The following is a 16480-nucleotide window of genomic DNA, read 5'->3' on the forward strand; positions in this document are numbered from 1 at the left end:
AAAGCTACCTGGGGCTACATGTCCTTAGGGGTGAGGCTTCCAACCTCACCTGCGTTGCTGGCCAGCTGTGCAGACTGGGTCCAGTCCCAGAACCTGTCCGGGCTCAACACCCTGCCCGTGCCATTCAGGAGCTGGACGGAGCGCTTCCTGGGCCCTTCCTGGCTCTGACATTCTGTGATTCCAGGCGGAAATGGATTTAAACCTGTACTTCCAGGAAGTTCCCTGGTGGGTCTCAGTGTCCCTTCTTTCTCTTCTGCACCCATTTGAGGTGGGAGATTGGATTCAGTGAAAAGCTAAAAAAAAAAGAGAAAAAAATTTTAAGACCACCTTCGCAATAAATACACACTTGAAATTTTTCTTGGAGTCCCTTCAGCATACGCTTTGGTTTCTTTGACTATTACACACATACCTCATGCAAAATCACAGCCTGCCCTCAAACTAGTTCATGGTCGGAGGAGGTGTTGGAGAAAGTCGCAATGATGGCTTCAGCGTGTCATAGGGAGGAAATACTCCACGTTTAGTGGACTTTAGTAGTCGGGGGTAATTCATGGACTCTGGGCAGGAGTGGAAACAGAAGACGGTATGAGCACAGGCAGAGGGACCTAACAGTTCGCTCCCAGGGCTTCCCGAATCATGGATGATTGGTTGGGACTTTTTTTCAGTGCATTTGTCTGTTTGGGGGCCCTCTACTTTCTTATCTTCCTCCTCCCCGACTTCCCCAATGCTGCCTAGCCTGCCCCCTCCACTCCCCCTAAGAGACAAGTAGTATCTGGGCTTTGAAAAACAACACGAAGAACCAATTCCCAAAGCAGGTGTCAGTGGGAGTTGTACAAGCAGAGTAGCTGGGGGCAGAGATTGTCTTCAATTGCACATCCTGAAAGCTGCTAGGGAGGGAGAAAATACATTGCATTTAGCATGTATTTGATAAATGGAAGCATGTGAAATAGGGGCTGAAAATCGCTGGAAAGTGACCCGAGCACTTTCAGTTGTACAGAGAGTGACTCGCGAGAGTAGACCCTGATGTCAGAAGCACAGCTGGGGAGGCCAGTGCGCATGGGCGGGTGCCCTTCTCATCCAAAGAGACTTTGGGTCGACCTTGCCTCCCGGGAGCACTGCATTTGAGTAGATCTTTATTCACTGTCTGCAGAGAAAGACCTCCGGGTTTCCCCCCTTTTGCACATGAGTTTGCACGGCGACCGTATCCTCAGCCCAACGACCAATGATAGATGAGTAGGCTCACTCTGTAGCCAGATGTGCCCCAATCCATTTCCTTTGCCCCCTTCCAAGCATCTGGTTGTCGTGACTTCCTTCATCCCACTGGCCTGGACTGTGTGTGTGCATGTGTGTGCTTATGCCAGTGGACTGGAGTTGATAGGCCTAGGGACCTTCTGAACATAGACTCTCCGGAGAGGAGCATGGTGAGGAAGATAGAAATGCCCCTCTCTGACCTAAACTGCGTGTTAACATCAGGGCAGCCCCTTCCCAAGCCGGGAGGCCCATCCTCTGCAGGCAGAGGGCTCCCCTCATGGCTGCCTGAGACAGGCAGAGTGGGGTAGCTCCCTCCCTGAGTCCTGCGGTGGGACAGCATCTGGGGCGGGCTGCTCAAGCACTGTGGTGAGTGTCAAGGTGACATGTTCCATGGAAATCAAGAGGCCACGTTAGGGATGGGCAGAGCTGCATCCAGGCAGAGTGATTCCAAAAGGTCTTGCCTTCCATGGTCGTCTTCTCACTCCTTATCAGGTGGAGAGCCTGGGGCCCACCAGCCTCAGGGCACTGAGTCGTCTGCTTCAGGGGGAGCCTCGAATGCGGACTTGCCGGCCCTGCAGGTGCCTCTAGCACCCATGTGCTTGCGCATCGCTCAGCCCAGTGATGCTCACTGCTCTCTGCTGTCTTTCTCCTCCAGGTGTTTGGAAACATAAAATTAGACGAGGAGAGTCACATCAACCGGCACAACAACTTCCGGAGTTTCTTTGGGTCCCTCATGCTGCTCTTCAGGTACCTGGACATGTAACTGTCATAGCTGGGCCCTCCTGCCCAGGGGACCCTGTTGCTGTTCTGTCTCTTCACTCTGCTTGCTCTGCTCCTATCAGGGTGACAGCGGAGTCAGGGCAGGAGCGCGCGGGGACAATGCCTCCACAAAACCACCTGGTGATGGTGACATTAGAAAGTTTCCTCACTGTCTTTGACTCGGTGGTCAATTTACAAATTGCACCTTGAACGTGTCCTTTAGGGCTCTCAGGGAAGGCGAGGACGGTTTCTTGCTGATCAAATTCCTTTTAAGGCCTGAGACCTTGGATGGCCAGGTGTGTGTGTCATCCCAGAGAGTCCCAGTACCCTCATCAGAGTTTCCTCCAAAGACGAAGGAGCGGTGGGCGGGGGGCAGAAGAACCCCAGAGAACCCCCGCCAGCGCTCTCCAACTCCTAGCACAACTCGAACCTGCTGGCTCTGCAGCAAGAGAAGGGGCTGGGGGAGCTGGGGGAGCTAGGGGAGAGGGCCGAGGAGCAGAGAGGGCACGCAGACCTGCCGCTGATGACCATAACGTTGTCTTCCCGGCTCAGGAGTGCCACCGGGGAGGCCTGGCAGGAGATCATGCTGTCCTGCCTCGGGGAGAAGGGCTGTGAGCCCGACACCACGGCACCGGCGGGGCAGAGCGAGAGCGAGCGCTGCGGCACCGACCTGGCCTATGTGTACTTTGTCTCCTTCATCTTCTTCTGCTCCTTCTTGGTGAGTGACGCTGTGCTCTTGGCCTCTGATAGACGGACACGAGATGTCTCCTCCAGTGGACAGGGACACACACACACCAGCCCGTGTGGAACACCAGGTTTTCCTCATGAGAACGGTTGGGGGCCACGGTGTCCATCGCCTCCTGGGTGGGTGAGGGCCCGTGGTTGGGAGAAGCCAGTGCTGCGTCCGGAGAAGGAGTGTGGTGAGAAGGGACAGTGCGTGGCGCAGAGGCCAGGGAGCAGAGCAGTGGACTTCCTGGTGAATCTGTGTGACCCACGGTAAACCCTTCTCTCCTGTGCCTCGGACACTTTCTAAGCACAACCAAGAACATCTACTCTCTCTCTCTGGGGACCTTTGAACTGTTTGAAAGAAGGTGGTGGCATTAATAAGAGTAGAAGGATGATAATATACATGTAATACATGCAATTCTTAGCTACTGAGTTTGGTGGCGGCTGGCTGGCTTGGTGAAGGGATACAGTGGCTTCTGGTGTTGGCAAATACCGAGTAATTCCTGGGAAACACACCTACTGACAGAACAGTGAGAAGCCCTCTGCACCACCTTCTCTCTTTCTTCGGGAGAAGGCACAGATCAGCACTCCCGCGTCCAAAAGTCTCTGTGAGGCGTAATCGGGCAGGTGGAGATAAACAGGATGGGGACGGACAGGGTCGGCCCGGTGTTTCTGGCCACCCTGACAGCCCCCGGCTCATCTCGACCACGAATGCCGCTGGCCGCACAAAAGTCTGAAACTGATGCCGTGCCTCTGGAAAGCACGCGGTTTCACGGCCATACGTCACAAAGTGGGTCGACTGTCCCTCATCCAGGCAGTTCTTCTCACGTGACCCTGAGGGGGCCTGCCACAGGGCTGCCTCTCGGGGTGGGAAGTGGCTTGCGTACAGATGAAGGGGGACTGGCAGGTCAAGTTCAGAGAGTGAACTAACTGCTGCGTCAGTAGCCACGTTGCCTTCTGGGCTTTGCTGCCGGTGCAGCTTCTGGAGGGTGGGAGGGAAAATGGCTTGATGATAAGCGTTATTTGCGTGGCGAGCGGAGGCATGTGTTTTAGCACACGCAACAGTGCCCTAGTTAGAAATGTGGAAGTAGCCTATATAATGAAAATCCCTGAAAAGCAATGTAGAATGATATTAATTGGAGTTTTCGGTGGATTCATTCACATAGTCAGCGCGTCTGTATTGACTGGTATTAAAAGGCTAGGCACTGGGAGAAAGCTGTGAGTTGGGGTCACCTGCAGTTGAGGGGTGAAAGGCCTACCAGGGTTTCAGTGCTTATGGGCGGGGCGAAATGGGGCATATAGAGAGAAGGGCGTGTAGACACCTCGGTTCTCTTCTACAGGGTGTAAGTGTTTAATAATAAATACGTCAAAGAAACCCCAGATATAACTGGAAAATTAATTAGAGACTAGGAAGGTGCTGTGCGAATTTTGAGCTAGAGGGTGCTGCATAATTCACGTTCATGTTCTTTTGAAAGCTGTATTCAGCTGGAAAGGATCTGCTGTCAGACCTCCGCCCTTGAGGAGCCCCGCTTTGTGACCTTGGGCGAGTCACTTCAAGTCACGCAGCCACTGGACAGCAGTTCCCGGCTCCAAGCCACTGTCCGGGAAGATTTACCAATGCGCTGACACGCTGGGCTGTGGGCTGGGAGCTGGGGATGCCCGGCTGTGTAGGAAGCTCTGTGTCTTTGAGGGCTGTCGGCAATTAAGGCTGCCTCCTGCAAGGTTCCAGCGGACATGGAAACAAATAATGGGTGTGAACGTGCACCCCATTATAAAAGGCTGTGCAAATGGAAAGCAATAAATAGTTACGCGCTTTTGTCAACATTAATAATAGGTGCCGAGAAAGGAGAGTAGAAGATGGGTGTGGATACATGGGAGACCCTTTAGAATCCATGCAGCCGTTGAATATATTCACGGCTCCGATGTCGGCCGCAGGAAGAAAGGCCCCAGCTAGGATCAGGTCCCACTGCATGAGACAGCTCCCTGAACAGTGGCAGCTTAACCAAGAGGGATGTTTCTCTCCCTTGGACACCAGTGCATTCTGGAGGAAGGCAGCACAGGCTAGTTCCGGTGGCTGCAGTGGCTGGTTAGCACCCTGGACTCTCTCTGCTCCCTCCCCTCAGGAGTGTCCCTCACCCTCCTGAGGCTGGACCCCCAGGCATCCACTTATATTCTAAATGGATGGACGGAGGGAAGAAGGAAGACTAGTTATTACAATGGGGCCAACAGTCTCTCTGTATTACAGAGAAGTGTCTGACCAGGTCTCTCCTGCACACTTTGTCCTTCTCCTGTCCACTCTGCCTGTACACCTGGCTCCTCTGTGTACCCAGCCACTTACCGTGGGAGTGGTAAGTGGCAACAGGGACTCCTGGTCTCTTAGCCCCAGCGGCACACTGGCCTCTGTCAGGCAGGACTCTCTCATTTGCACGCGACACGAAGCCCTGCTACGTCTGGCTGAAGCAGAAAGGGGTTTTGCAGGCGAGGAGGGGCCCTGGGGCCGGGCAGGCAGGATTCAGCGTGCAGGACATGGGGCTCCGAGGACATCACCAGGGCCAGGGGACTTTTTCTGTTGATTGTTCTCTTGCTCCAGACTTTTCCACGGGAGCTTTTCTCAAACACCCCCAGCCCACGGCTCTGAGAGGCTTCAGCGGTCCCTGCACACTCAAGCCCAGCAGGCAAGAGCAAGTGTTTTGCCCTGGAGGTTCAGTGCCTTTTTACTGGCCTTGATTGGCTCACCAGTCACTACGGCCCCAGAGGAATGGGATGCAGGGATTGGCTGAGGCCTGGGTCCAGGTGGTGCCCCACTGAACCACGTTAACCAGGAACAGGCAAGAGGTGGATCCCCCCAAGGAGCAGCAGTCCATTCAGTGGGTGCTGGGCAGCCCAGAACCCACAAAGCAGCGCTGTTCATGGTGGCCGTCTAGTCCTGTCCCACTCCCTTTAACTCTCCAGTTTATGCTGCTGCCGCCCTGCCACCTGCTTGGTTCGGGCACCACGACCCCCTCCACACTGCCACCAAGCATCCGTTCCACATGCCCTTGGTCTTCCTCCTAATTTAACACCCCCTTTGCTGGTTCCCGGGGCCTGCCACGTAAGTCTAGGGCGGCACCTAAAGCCAGCGGGCCACACCAGTTTGTCACTTGTTTGTTTAAAAAGACATGGTTTTTACATTTTTAAATAGTTGAGGGGAAAATAACCAAATATTTCATGACATGAAAATTAGCTGAAATGCAAATGCACACTCCTTTCTGTTTCCACTATAACCTGCATCTGCTGCTTATTGGCTCTTTTTTAAAAAATCTGTAACGTTTGTGTATTTGCAATATGTCACCGTCTTTACTAAATACTAAGTCTTTACGAATACTGAAGCATCAACACCTAGGGAACGCCTGCCGCGCCCTCAGCAGTGTGCCAGGCATGGGACACTGGCTCTGGATGAGGACACCCTCCCCCCCCCCCCCCCCCCGGCCCCAGCACCTGGGTCTCTCTGTTTGGAAGACAGTGGGTGGACAATAAATGTTGTTGAATAAGTAAGTGGGAGAAGAGGATCTTGGAAACCACTCCAGAGCGTGAATAGCTTCACATCGGCACACAGCGAGCCACGCCATCAGCCCTGAGACATCTCACCAGTTCTGTCGGCTGCTTTGGTGGGGGAGGGACTGGGAGGGGGTTGTCAGGCCATGACTTCCTCTAGCCGACTTCCTCTAGCCGTTGAGGCTGTTGTCATGGCTGCTTCCTCTGCTGTTATAATAACAATCATGTACATTGAACTGGTAACAAAAGTAAAAAGCGGCTGTGGAGTACTTGGCAAATAGGAAGTGGCACAGAAAACCAAAACGTTCCTGTCGCACAACGAAGTGTGTGGCACAGATAATGCAAGCACAGTGCCTTCAGCAGGATCCACAGGGCTCTCTGAGGGCCAGCGGCCTCACAGACTGTGAAGTTACTGTTGTGCCTTGGAGCCTGGGTTTCTGCTTTAGGGCTCCCCTAACCCTTCTTCTCTGCCCTCTTGCCCCCCCCCCCCCCCCCAGATGCTCAACCTGTTCGTGGCCGTCATCATGGACAACTTCGAGTACCTGACTCGGGACTCGTCCATCCTGGGGCCTCACCACTTGGACGAGTTTGTCCGTGTCTGGGCAGAATATGACCGAGCTGCGTGGTGAGTAGGCTGCTCGGCCACCCGCACCCCCGGGGCCCGTGTCAGGGGCCTCTCGAGTGTTCAGGGAAGAGGTTGGCCTCAGAGCCACCCAAAGGCTTGCCTGTAGCAGAAGGGAGTGTCCTCCTGGTTGTGGCCTATTGGAGGCGGTATCCTCAGTGTGGCTCTGGTGTCAGACGGAGCTTTCCCCCCATCGCCCCTCTGTCCACCTGTGACAGGCTCCCCTGTCCTTTGCCAGGCTCATCACACTGTCTGTACCTCCGAGTATTTGGGGTAAAGCCCAGAGGAGCTTCCCACAATCTTCTTTTCCTGCTTCATGCTACCGCACTCCTTTGAGTCGCTGGGCGGGGAGGTGGGGACGTGGACTAGGGCTTTCTGGGCCATCTGGCCACCTCAGTTGGTGACAATAGTGTTTTATGTCTCTCACCCCTCTCAAAAGGCACAGTTTGAGATAACTGAAATAATAAAAACTAAGCAAGTTACCCTTCCAACCAGTCCCTTAAACACATGTGAATTTTTATTGTGTGAGACTGGGTTAAATGCCAGGACGTTGTAGGGGTCACCCCACCCCGCCCACCAGGTCTCGCTCAAGTCCTGTAGTTCTCGGGTGATGTTGGGCCCTCTGGGCTTCAGAGCCGGGTTGGCCGAGCAGGCCCACGGGCTGCCTGTGGCCCAGTGCCTCGTTCCACAAACAGCATTGCGTTGGAACACAGCCACGCTCTCACATTTGCGGGCTGTCCAAGGCTGCTGCCACGCTGGGAGGCAGAGCCGGGTTCTCGTGACAGAGACCGAGTGGCCCTCAGATTCAACCCGGTTCCCTCTCTGAGCCATTAGAGAAAAAGTTTGCTGATCCCTGCTTTAGAGTTCAAGGACAACATGTCAGCCCTCGTGGTTGAAGATGGGGTGAGAGTCCTGTGAGTGCTCTCACCCCAGGCTCTCTTCTGTCCCGTGCCATCTTAGCCTGGGGTCTAGCTCACCAATCCATCCATTCTGGGCACCCTCTGAAAATTCTACAAGAAACGCCACCCTTCACTGGCACGAGCCGCGTTGCTTCCACCTGGAGCCCCTTCTATTCTGAGACTCTTTCTTCCCCAAGGTTGTCCTTCCAGGAGGCTGCGGAGCTTGGGTCCCTGCTTTGCACGTTAGGACTGTGAATCACACTTTCTCTTCCTCTCTGCAATTAGCAGTGACTTAGGGCACAGGGTTCTCTAAATCCATTCCTGGAACAATGGCTTTTACCTTCTGGGCGTACTTTCCAGTAGTCAGGTGCTTAGGAAGTCCCCCGTGGGGTGTCAGAGAGGAGCACAGCTGGGCCTGTGTTTATCTGCTCCCTGGCCTGGCACCAGGCACTCACCCACTCGGAGCTTCCTCGTCTGTAAAATGGTGGTAAGGACACCAACTGTGAGGACTCTGTTAAATCACACGAGAAACTGTTACGGTGACTGACAGTGACCATGTAGGAAAGTGACTGGGAAGTGTGGAAAATCGGTCTGCAAAGCATGGATGGCCCCGGGGTGGGAGCCTGGGAGAGGAGAAGCCAACGGCTGGCACAGGAGTTCATTGCTCCCCTAGCCTCCCTCAGGTGTCCTTGGTTCTCAGAAACCCCTGCTTCCTGCAGGTTCACATTATCCTGGGACCCCCAATGCCATGTGCATTGGACATGTGCCTCCCCACTCCTACTCATTCCGGCTGCTGGGAAGAAGCAGTTCCCCGAGGGCTACTGGTGAGACGTAGCTGCGTGAGCTGTGAGAGAGCAAACAGGAAAAAAAAGAACTCATTTTGTCTCCTTTGAAGTCCATAGTGTTTTGTTCTGGTTCAAGTTTCACTGTTTTGAGTATAAGATTGAGGGGGGGGGGCAGCAAAGATACAGGGGAACAGTGTCTTCAGAAAGAAGACAAACACAGGTTGCAGAGGCTGTTGGCCCCAGACAGCAGCAGGACCATCACAGAGAAACAGGAGAATGAATGGTTAAATTAACCTCCTCTCAAGGGTTAAGAGACTTGGAAGTATTGATGAGCTGCTCTTTGGAAGAGGCAGAATCAACACCAAAAGCAAGAGCAGGCTAGAAAGAGCGAAGCTGGGGCAGAAGCGGGGGCCCTGGTACGTACCAGGATGCGTCCAGACCCCTGACCTCAATGGACCAGATGCTTTAGCCACTGGAAATGAATCAATCGTTGATTGTGCCCTTTCCACAGGACACTGGCACTCTCCAGCAGGCACATGGGAAGGGCAGGGTGGATGGTAAGACAGAACTCACAGTGCCCGGAGTCCTGCCTGGCTGGGACCAAGCCGACGGTGAGCTGGGCAGTGGCGTGGCGCTGGGAGAGGACCACAGTCTGAACACAGGTCCCAGCAGGCGCCCTGAGCAGGGAAGTGCTTGCCCAGGCTCAACTCAGGACAAATGTGCCACCGCAGCAGCACAGCCTCCGCAGCTCCCCTCGCACCAGCTGTGCTCCTTGCTAATGAGCCTAATGGGCCCTGTGCCTCTCACAGTCTGCAGGAAGACGCCAACTTGCGCCCCGCCCGGCCAACGGGTCTGAGGGATGGACTGTCGGCCATGTCTGTGAGAAACAAACCATTCTGCTATCCACTTCCCAGCAGCCTTTGCAGCTGCCCTCCACAGTGAACTGCCAGGGTCCGAGTCCTGCATCTGGCCAGGGGTGGGCCAGCTGGGTGCCGAGGGTGCGCTTGGTCACAAGGCAGTCCCTCTGGGCATTGGACGGGCTCAGCTGCCTTAGCAAACTGAGGGCGGTGCAGTTCACAAGCCGATGCTTCTCTGGTGCTTCTGTTCTCAGTCTCCCGTGGTCTGGCTTTGCCAGGCCCCGGAAAGAAGCTGCTCTTCCTCTTCCGGCCGTGCCCCTGGTGGCTAAGCTGCCGTTTCTTTCCCACCTTCTCTGCGTGTCCTATTAACCCACTTCTGCTTCCTTTTCAGCGGCAGGATCCCGTATAAGGATATGTACAAATTAGTGCGGGTCATCTCGCCGCCTCTGGGCCTGGGAGAGAACTGTCCCTACAGGGTGGCTTGCAAGGTTTGCCTCCCAGTCCCCAGCCGCTACTGGCGGTGGGGTGCACCCTGGAACCCCTCCTCTCTGTTCCGCCCCGCCGCCGCCACCACCACCACGCCACCGCGCCACATGAGGGAGCCTTCATGTCGCTTTCCTTTAAAAGAGTTTAAAGAGGTCCCGGCCCTCCCAGAACCAGCAGCTGTTACAGTAGGAAGAAGGGCATGTTTGGGGGGGAAGGCAGGAAGATAAAAACAGTTAAGGGCTTTATGACAAAGGTCGATTTGACCTGTCACTTCCTCCACGTGTGCACACTCATTCGTGTGGGGCCACCCACGTTCTCTTCCCATTCCACGGTCACCCCCAGATTTAACCAGAATGACCTCTCCCTCCCAGAGTGCAGACGTCTTTTTAAAAAAGCAAGGAGTTCTGGTTTCCCCTCACTGGAGATGGACACGCCTCCTGTTAGCAGAGTAGCGCGATCGTCCCATATATGATGTCACCAGGTGTGACTGTAGTCACCCTACCCCTGCCTGCCCTCTGGCTCCTGAGCAGTTTGGCCAGAGGCGATTACAGAAGCTATAGGAAGGAGAAGAGGTGAGAAACCATGAAGAATTAGGGCAAGAGGTGAGAGTAGGTAAAAGAGGATTGGGGTGTTTTTTTGGGGGGGCTAGGAAGGTTGCAGTAGGGCACATTTCTTACCTTGGGGTCCTGCCATATACTCTCAAGGGGGCCAACAAGCTCTGCCTGGCCATGTCCAAGGCCAAGTCTGCCAGATAAGGAAGCCGCTCCCAGTGCTGGGGGGAGGAATTCATCCTCCCTAGGGCGCAGCACAGCCAGGCAGCTGGGAGAAGACTTAGGTGGAGGTGCGGGGGAGGTGCCAACCTTGGCNATTGGGGTGTTTTTTTTGGGGGGGGGGCTAGGAAGGTTGCAGTAGGGCACATTTCTTACCTTGAGGTCCTGCCATATACTCTCAAGGGGGCCAACAAGCTCTGCCTGGCCATGTCCAAGGCCAAGTCTGCCAGATAAGGAAGCCGCTCCCAGTGCTGGGGGGAGGAATTCATCCTCCCTAGGGCGCAGCACAGCCAGGCAGCTGGGAGAAGACTTAGGTGGAGGTGCGGGGGAGGTGCCAACCTTGGCAATGGGCAGGACCTGGGTTGGGATGGCGACGGAGTGATTCCCGTACATGGGGGGCTAACAGCTGCCTCTGCTGAGACTCTTTAAACTTGACCCTGGTGAAACTTGCAACTGCATGAGGGGAGAGCTGGGGAGGGTAGCATGGCATGCAAGGTGCTCCTCCTCCTCCTCCTCCTCCTGGCTTTGTGTCTTCTGTCCCCAGCATGCCATGGCGCTGGGACATGCCGGGGAGCACAGAGCCCTCTTATGCACAGAGCCAGGTGGAAGCAACGGGCGACTCTGACAACTGCCACAGCCCCCCACTCCGACGCCTCTCCCGGCTCCTGCTGCACACACAGCACAGAGGGGGATACCCGGTGTCCCGCCCGTGGGTTCAGAGCGGGAGAGCGGCCTGACTTACCGGCTGCACCTGGACATGCTAACCCGTGGCTGGAGCACTGTCTATTCAGTTTATACCGCTCGCACACAGCCCTGGGAGTAGTGACCACGCCCGTGTGGCACGGGGCGTGGTGCCTGACCAGGGACGTAGGGTGATGATGACCCAGGAGGAGCAGGTAGCCGAGTCCTGTAATGGGCTCCCACGAGGGTCCACGGGACCACAGGGGACTGCTGGCGTTCCTGGGTCTGTGTGGGGCTGATATAAATCCACACCAGGATGGAGTCACCTGTACGATTTGCCTTGATTAACAGGTTTCCTATTCTTCTCCTGTTTGTCCGTTCTGTTTTGTTTTCCTCTCCTGTTCTCTGTATGATTTCGTCTGTTTTGGCTCTTCCGGGAATGCCTGTTCTCCCCACTACCTGTCTGCATCCTTCTCCCCACTCCCTTGCCCGGCCGCCTGCCCTGCCGCCCCGCCCCCACTCGCCGCCCCTCCATGACCAGTGGCCGCATCCATTACACTGAGATGTATGAAATGCTGACTCTCATGTCACCACCGCTAGGCCTCGGCAAGAGATGTCCCTCCAAAGTGGCATATAAGGTAGACCACCCCTTCCTTTGTTCTGGGCTAGAGACCAACAGGAACTGGGATCCAGCCGTGGGGAGGCCAGACCGTGGGGAGGAAGTGGGGCTCGGGAGGTGGAGGAAGGAAGCAGGGAGGAGAGAGAGGACGAGACTGGAGGGCCAGGAGGGGCCGCAGAGGGAGGACGTCCATAAATGCTACAAAGGGTGTTTTGCAACACCCTTCACCGTGGGGTTGGTTGGCTGCTGTTCTGTGTTGAGCGGCCACTGTGTGGCTTCTTGTGAGTGGGCTGCTAGAAAGGAGGCCTCCGAGGCGTGTCTGCCTCTAGAGGGGGCAGAGTGGTGGCCTGCAGGGAACCCACAGCCCACGGCTATCTCAGCGTAGAAGAAAGGGCACCTTTGCCCAGATACGCTAAGGAAATAATGCAGAAATTACTCTCAATGCCATTCAAGAAGAAATGTTTTAAGAAAGGAAAACTCGTAACAAGTTTCTTCCTCCATGACATGGGAAGGAGCCACAGCATGGCTCCTTGTAAGCAGCAGGAAAAAGGAGCAGGACTTCTGTCCCGTGGCGTAGGGTGACCGAGGCAGCTCCTTGTTCCCGCCAGCCCTGCTGCCCACTTCTCTGGGCAAGGCGAGGGAAAGGGTGATGACGATGACGGGCCATGTGGCATTCAGGGCAAGACCTCCCTCCTTGACAGGGCTGAGTTGTGGGGCCCGGCCCTGGAGTTTTGGGTGCCCCCCCCATTTGCATAGAGCCGCATTGTCTGTTGGGGGTCACCTGTCATTCAGGTGTTCGTAGCTCTGAGCCCCAATTTGTTGGTGTTTTTCCTCCACAGTAGTAGTAGTTACTATTCATTCCCCGTAGTGTCGAGCCTGACGCAGCTCTGTGGAGCTCTTTCCTTCACCCAGCAATGTCGCCACCTCTCTAGAAGCTTAGGGAGGTGGGAGGTGGAGGGAACTCAGATGCAAACAAGGAACTGGCTTGACCCTCCAAGGGCCCGTGTCCGGGGAAGCACGTCAGGTGAGGTGTTCCAATGGAGTCGTAGAGATGCTACCTTGGGAAGAGACGTGTCCCTCCCCGCTGGGCGGGTGGCTGTTCCAGGGGACCTTGCCCTGCCATTCCAAGCTGCAGAGAGCATCTCACTGGGACGGGGACCATTCAGGACCCTCTTCCACCCCAGTACCTGGGTCCCCCATGCACAGACTAGGGGCTGGTGTCCTCTTTGCTCATGATGGCCACATCCAAAGTACCAGGCGGTGGAGTGTGGCCCTGAGTTCTCTGAATTTCTGGGATGAAGCTTGGTGAGAGGAGAGTCAGGCCTGGAGGAATGGTTGAAAGAATTCCGAAAGCAAGACACTCTCTGGGAAGTGGATTTGGCCATTTCCGTTTGAGCCCTTCCTTTGGGCGAGGGGAACACGGCCTGCCCACTCTGCTCCTGCCTTGGTCACCCTTCTCTCATGCTCTCCTCCCTGCTCCCCGACCGCTCTCCCCCGACCCTGCCTGCGCGCTCCCCTTTCCCATCCTGCTCCACCTCATCCACTGGATCAGGGGGACTTCTGCATGTTCAGTTGTGTGCTGGCAAATTCCGTCTTTAAAGACTCAAAAAGGGGGTGTGTCTTCCAGGCCAGATGAGCAAAGTCTCCCCACTCACCGTCTTTCCGACTAAGCTTTGGGGGGTGTTCACGGGACAAGTGCAAGTACGGAGCAGCCTTGAAACAGGGACTGGAGCCACCTCACAGAGCTGACTCCGTTCCCTGAGCCGCTTCTTCCAGAAATCACCTCCCATCCCTATGAGAGGCATTCTTAGGACCCTGGAGAAGTCCTACAGAATGAGTAGTCTCCCTTTCCTTGGAATTCTGCACCACTAGGGGGCGGTGAAGCAGCAGCAACCAGCACCCAGGGGGAGCAGGGTGGGGTCCTTGCCCTTCTTTATGGTCTCACCTTTGACCTCTGCACTCACCTTCTGCCTCACCAAGGTTTCTTTTGATGTGTTTCGCTCTCTCTCTCTCAGAGGTTGGTCCTGATGAACATGCCTGTAGCCGAGGACATGACAGTCCACTTCACCTCCACCCTGATGGCTCTGATCCGCACAGCTCTGGACATCAAAATTGCCAAAGGTGAGCTTGGGAAGGCGAAGGGGATGCTGGGGCCACTCACGCAGGGTGTGGCAGGACACAGATGTGTGGACTTTCATCCCCCTGATGATGTGGTGACCTGGACATCAGATATCAGGGTCCTGGTTTCAGCCCTGAGATTCAACTGCAACATTGGTCATTTCCCCCTGGAAAAAGGGGAGGTTTGCTCATCACTAAGGCCCCATTGAGCTTCAACAGTATGGGATCCCTGGCATCGGGCACATAGTAGGCATTCTAGACATATGTGTCTATTGAACAGATGAGTTTTTCATTTTGTCCTTTTTCCTCACGTCGTGACTTCAGTGTCTTGGAAGGCTTCTGTGGTGGGTGATGGCGTGGCTTTGCTTGGCTCCCCTGACCTTTAACTCAGTGACTCAGGACAGAAAGGCTTCCTGCTTCCCAAGGGGCTTCCAGCCTTCCTGTTCTTGCCTTGTGGACACCCGCACAACGGGGCAGGGGAGGCTGTGCTGTGGCTCTGTTCCCCCCCCCCCTCCCCCGGCGTGGACGAATTGAGTGCCTGGGAGGCTTTCCCAGTGGAGGAGGAGGCTGGTCCTGGTCTCAGGGACTCAGGCCTGTGGCAGGAGTGGCAGGAGTGCCTGCACACGGACGTCAGATTGCATTCTGCTTCCTCAGCAGAATGACCCAGGATTGCAAGATCACCGCCCCTGAGGCCAGGATTTCCCGGGACCAGCAGGGCAGCGCTGGGTCTGCTCCCACCCCCTCGGTCCTTGTTACTTCTGCGCCTGTGCCATGGCATAATCACTTACCTTGTTCTAGGTGGTGCTGACAGGCAGCAGCTAGACTCGGAGCTGCAGAAGGAGACCCTGGCCATCTGGCCTCACCTGTCCCAGAAGATGCTAGACCTGCTTGTGCCCATGCCTAAAGGTATGGCATCTCCTCCTGGTGCACTTGTCACAGTGGGCCCAGCGAGCCAAGGCCACATCTTTGGAGGGGGGGTGGGGGTGAGGGGAACACAGAGTGATGGAGACATAAGGGAAACTTGTTCTGTTCTCCTTAGGAAATGAAAATCCCTCACTTCTCAGGTCCTTTTGGTCATTATTAATTGAAAACATTTTCTCAAGTCGGGTCCCTGTGCTTGTGGGTGGAAGTTTTGGTCAGGTAGCTCTCTCCCTCCCCCATGACACTGTGCAGCAAGCCCTCATGTGGTTGGGAAAAGGATGTTGTTATTAGAGATGGAAGTCCAGACCCATGGAGGTGGTGCTTGCTAATGTCCTCACACTCCTTGGATGGCTGTGGGGGCCCCCTGAGGGCACAAATGGGGACCTATTCACTTTGTATCCTTAGGGCCTGGCACACACCTGCTCCAGAGGGTGGAGGACAAAGATTTAGCGTCCTCGCTCCTGCCCACCTGTCCTCCCCCTCATCTCTCCCTGCCGCACTTGTGTCTTTCAGCCTCTGACCTGACTGTGGGCAAAATCTACGCCGCAATGATGATCATGGACTACTATAAGCAGAGTAAGGTGAAGAAGCAGAGGCAGCAGCTGGAGGAGCAGGTGAAGGTCAACAACACTAGGGTGGGCGGGCAGATCCTGAGTCACACGAGGGCCCCTGCGGGACATCCCTGCCTGCCCATCCCTGGGGCACTGTGCCCTACAGGTGCTTAGCTACAGAGGTGAGGGGTGCAGGGCCCAGGAACTTCCTAGCATCTGGGGATCATGATGCAGTGGGTCAGAGGTTTAACTGGTCAAGGTGTCAGCCACGCTCCCGTTTTACCCAGTCACGTTGTACTTTCTCCCACAGTCACTTGAGCTCCTTTGTTCTAATGCAGAAAAACGCCCCCATGTTCCAGCGCATGGAGCCCTCGTCTCTGCCGCAAGAGATCATCGCCAATGCCAAAGCTCTGCCTTACCTGCAGCAGGAGCCCGTCACAGGCCTGTGAGTAAAGCCGGAGGGCCCACGGCCTCTTGTTTGTGTTCTGTCACTCATGCCAGTGTGCGGGCCTAGAAACCCATGGGCCAGGGATGGCTGGGAAGTGCAGGCTCAGAGCTGAAGGGTCCTCTCTGCAGGTGAGGGGACAGGGGGGAGGGAAGAGCAGGCCAGCGTGGTTAGCACTGGGGCCAGTGAGCACTGAGAAAGTGCAGAGGAAGGAAGGGCACGTGGTGGTAATTACTTTACGAATGAAGAAGCTGGCGATTAAGAGTTTAAATAAGTGGCCCAAGGCCATATGGCTAGTAGGAAGCTGAACAGGAATTATAAGTCATTGATTTCTAATTCTAGAACCATCCCACTACACTGTATGTGAAATGAACAAAAGGAAGCTTAGATCAGGCAAGAAAAAAACAAAAAAAAACAAAAAAAACCCCACCCTTTATTTTCTATATTGGCAGTGGAAAC

General features: G+C 55.3%; 1 protein-coding gene across 1 annotated transcript in view; it reads left to right on the forward strand.

Moving 5' to 3' along the window:
* Positions 1–16480, forward strand: part of CACNA1E (calcium voltage-gated channel subunit alpha1 E) — a 74322-nt gene that overhangs the window by 47122 nt on the left and 10720 nt on the right. The window contains exons 25-32 of the mRNA XM_037035299.1: positions 1904–1995; positions 2560–2725; positions 6765–6892; positions 11909–12005; positions 14002–14107; positions 14903–15010; positions 15539–15639; positions 15915–16021. Coding sequence (XP_036891194.1) covers positions 1904–1995; positions 2560–2725; positions 6765–6892; positions 11909–12005; positions 14002–14107; positions 14903–15010; positions 15539–15639; positions 15915–16021 — 905 coding nt within the window. The remainder of the gene's footprint in view (positions 1–1903; positions 1996–2559; positions 2726–6764; positions 6893–11908; positions 12006–14001; positions 14108–14902; positions 15011–15538; positions 15640–15914; positions 16022–16480) is intronic.

This window comes from Sturnira hondurensis, unplaced genomic scaffold (assembly GCF_014824575.4).
Source record: "Sturnira hondurensis isolate 20B ecotype Veracruz unplaced genomic scaffold, ASM1482457v3 Scaffold0022215, whole genome shotgun sequence".
Classification (NCBI taxonomy): Eukaryota; Metazoa; Chordata; class Mammalia; order Chiroptera; family Phyllostomidae; genus Sturnira; species Sturnira hondurensis.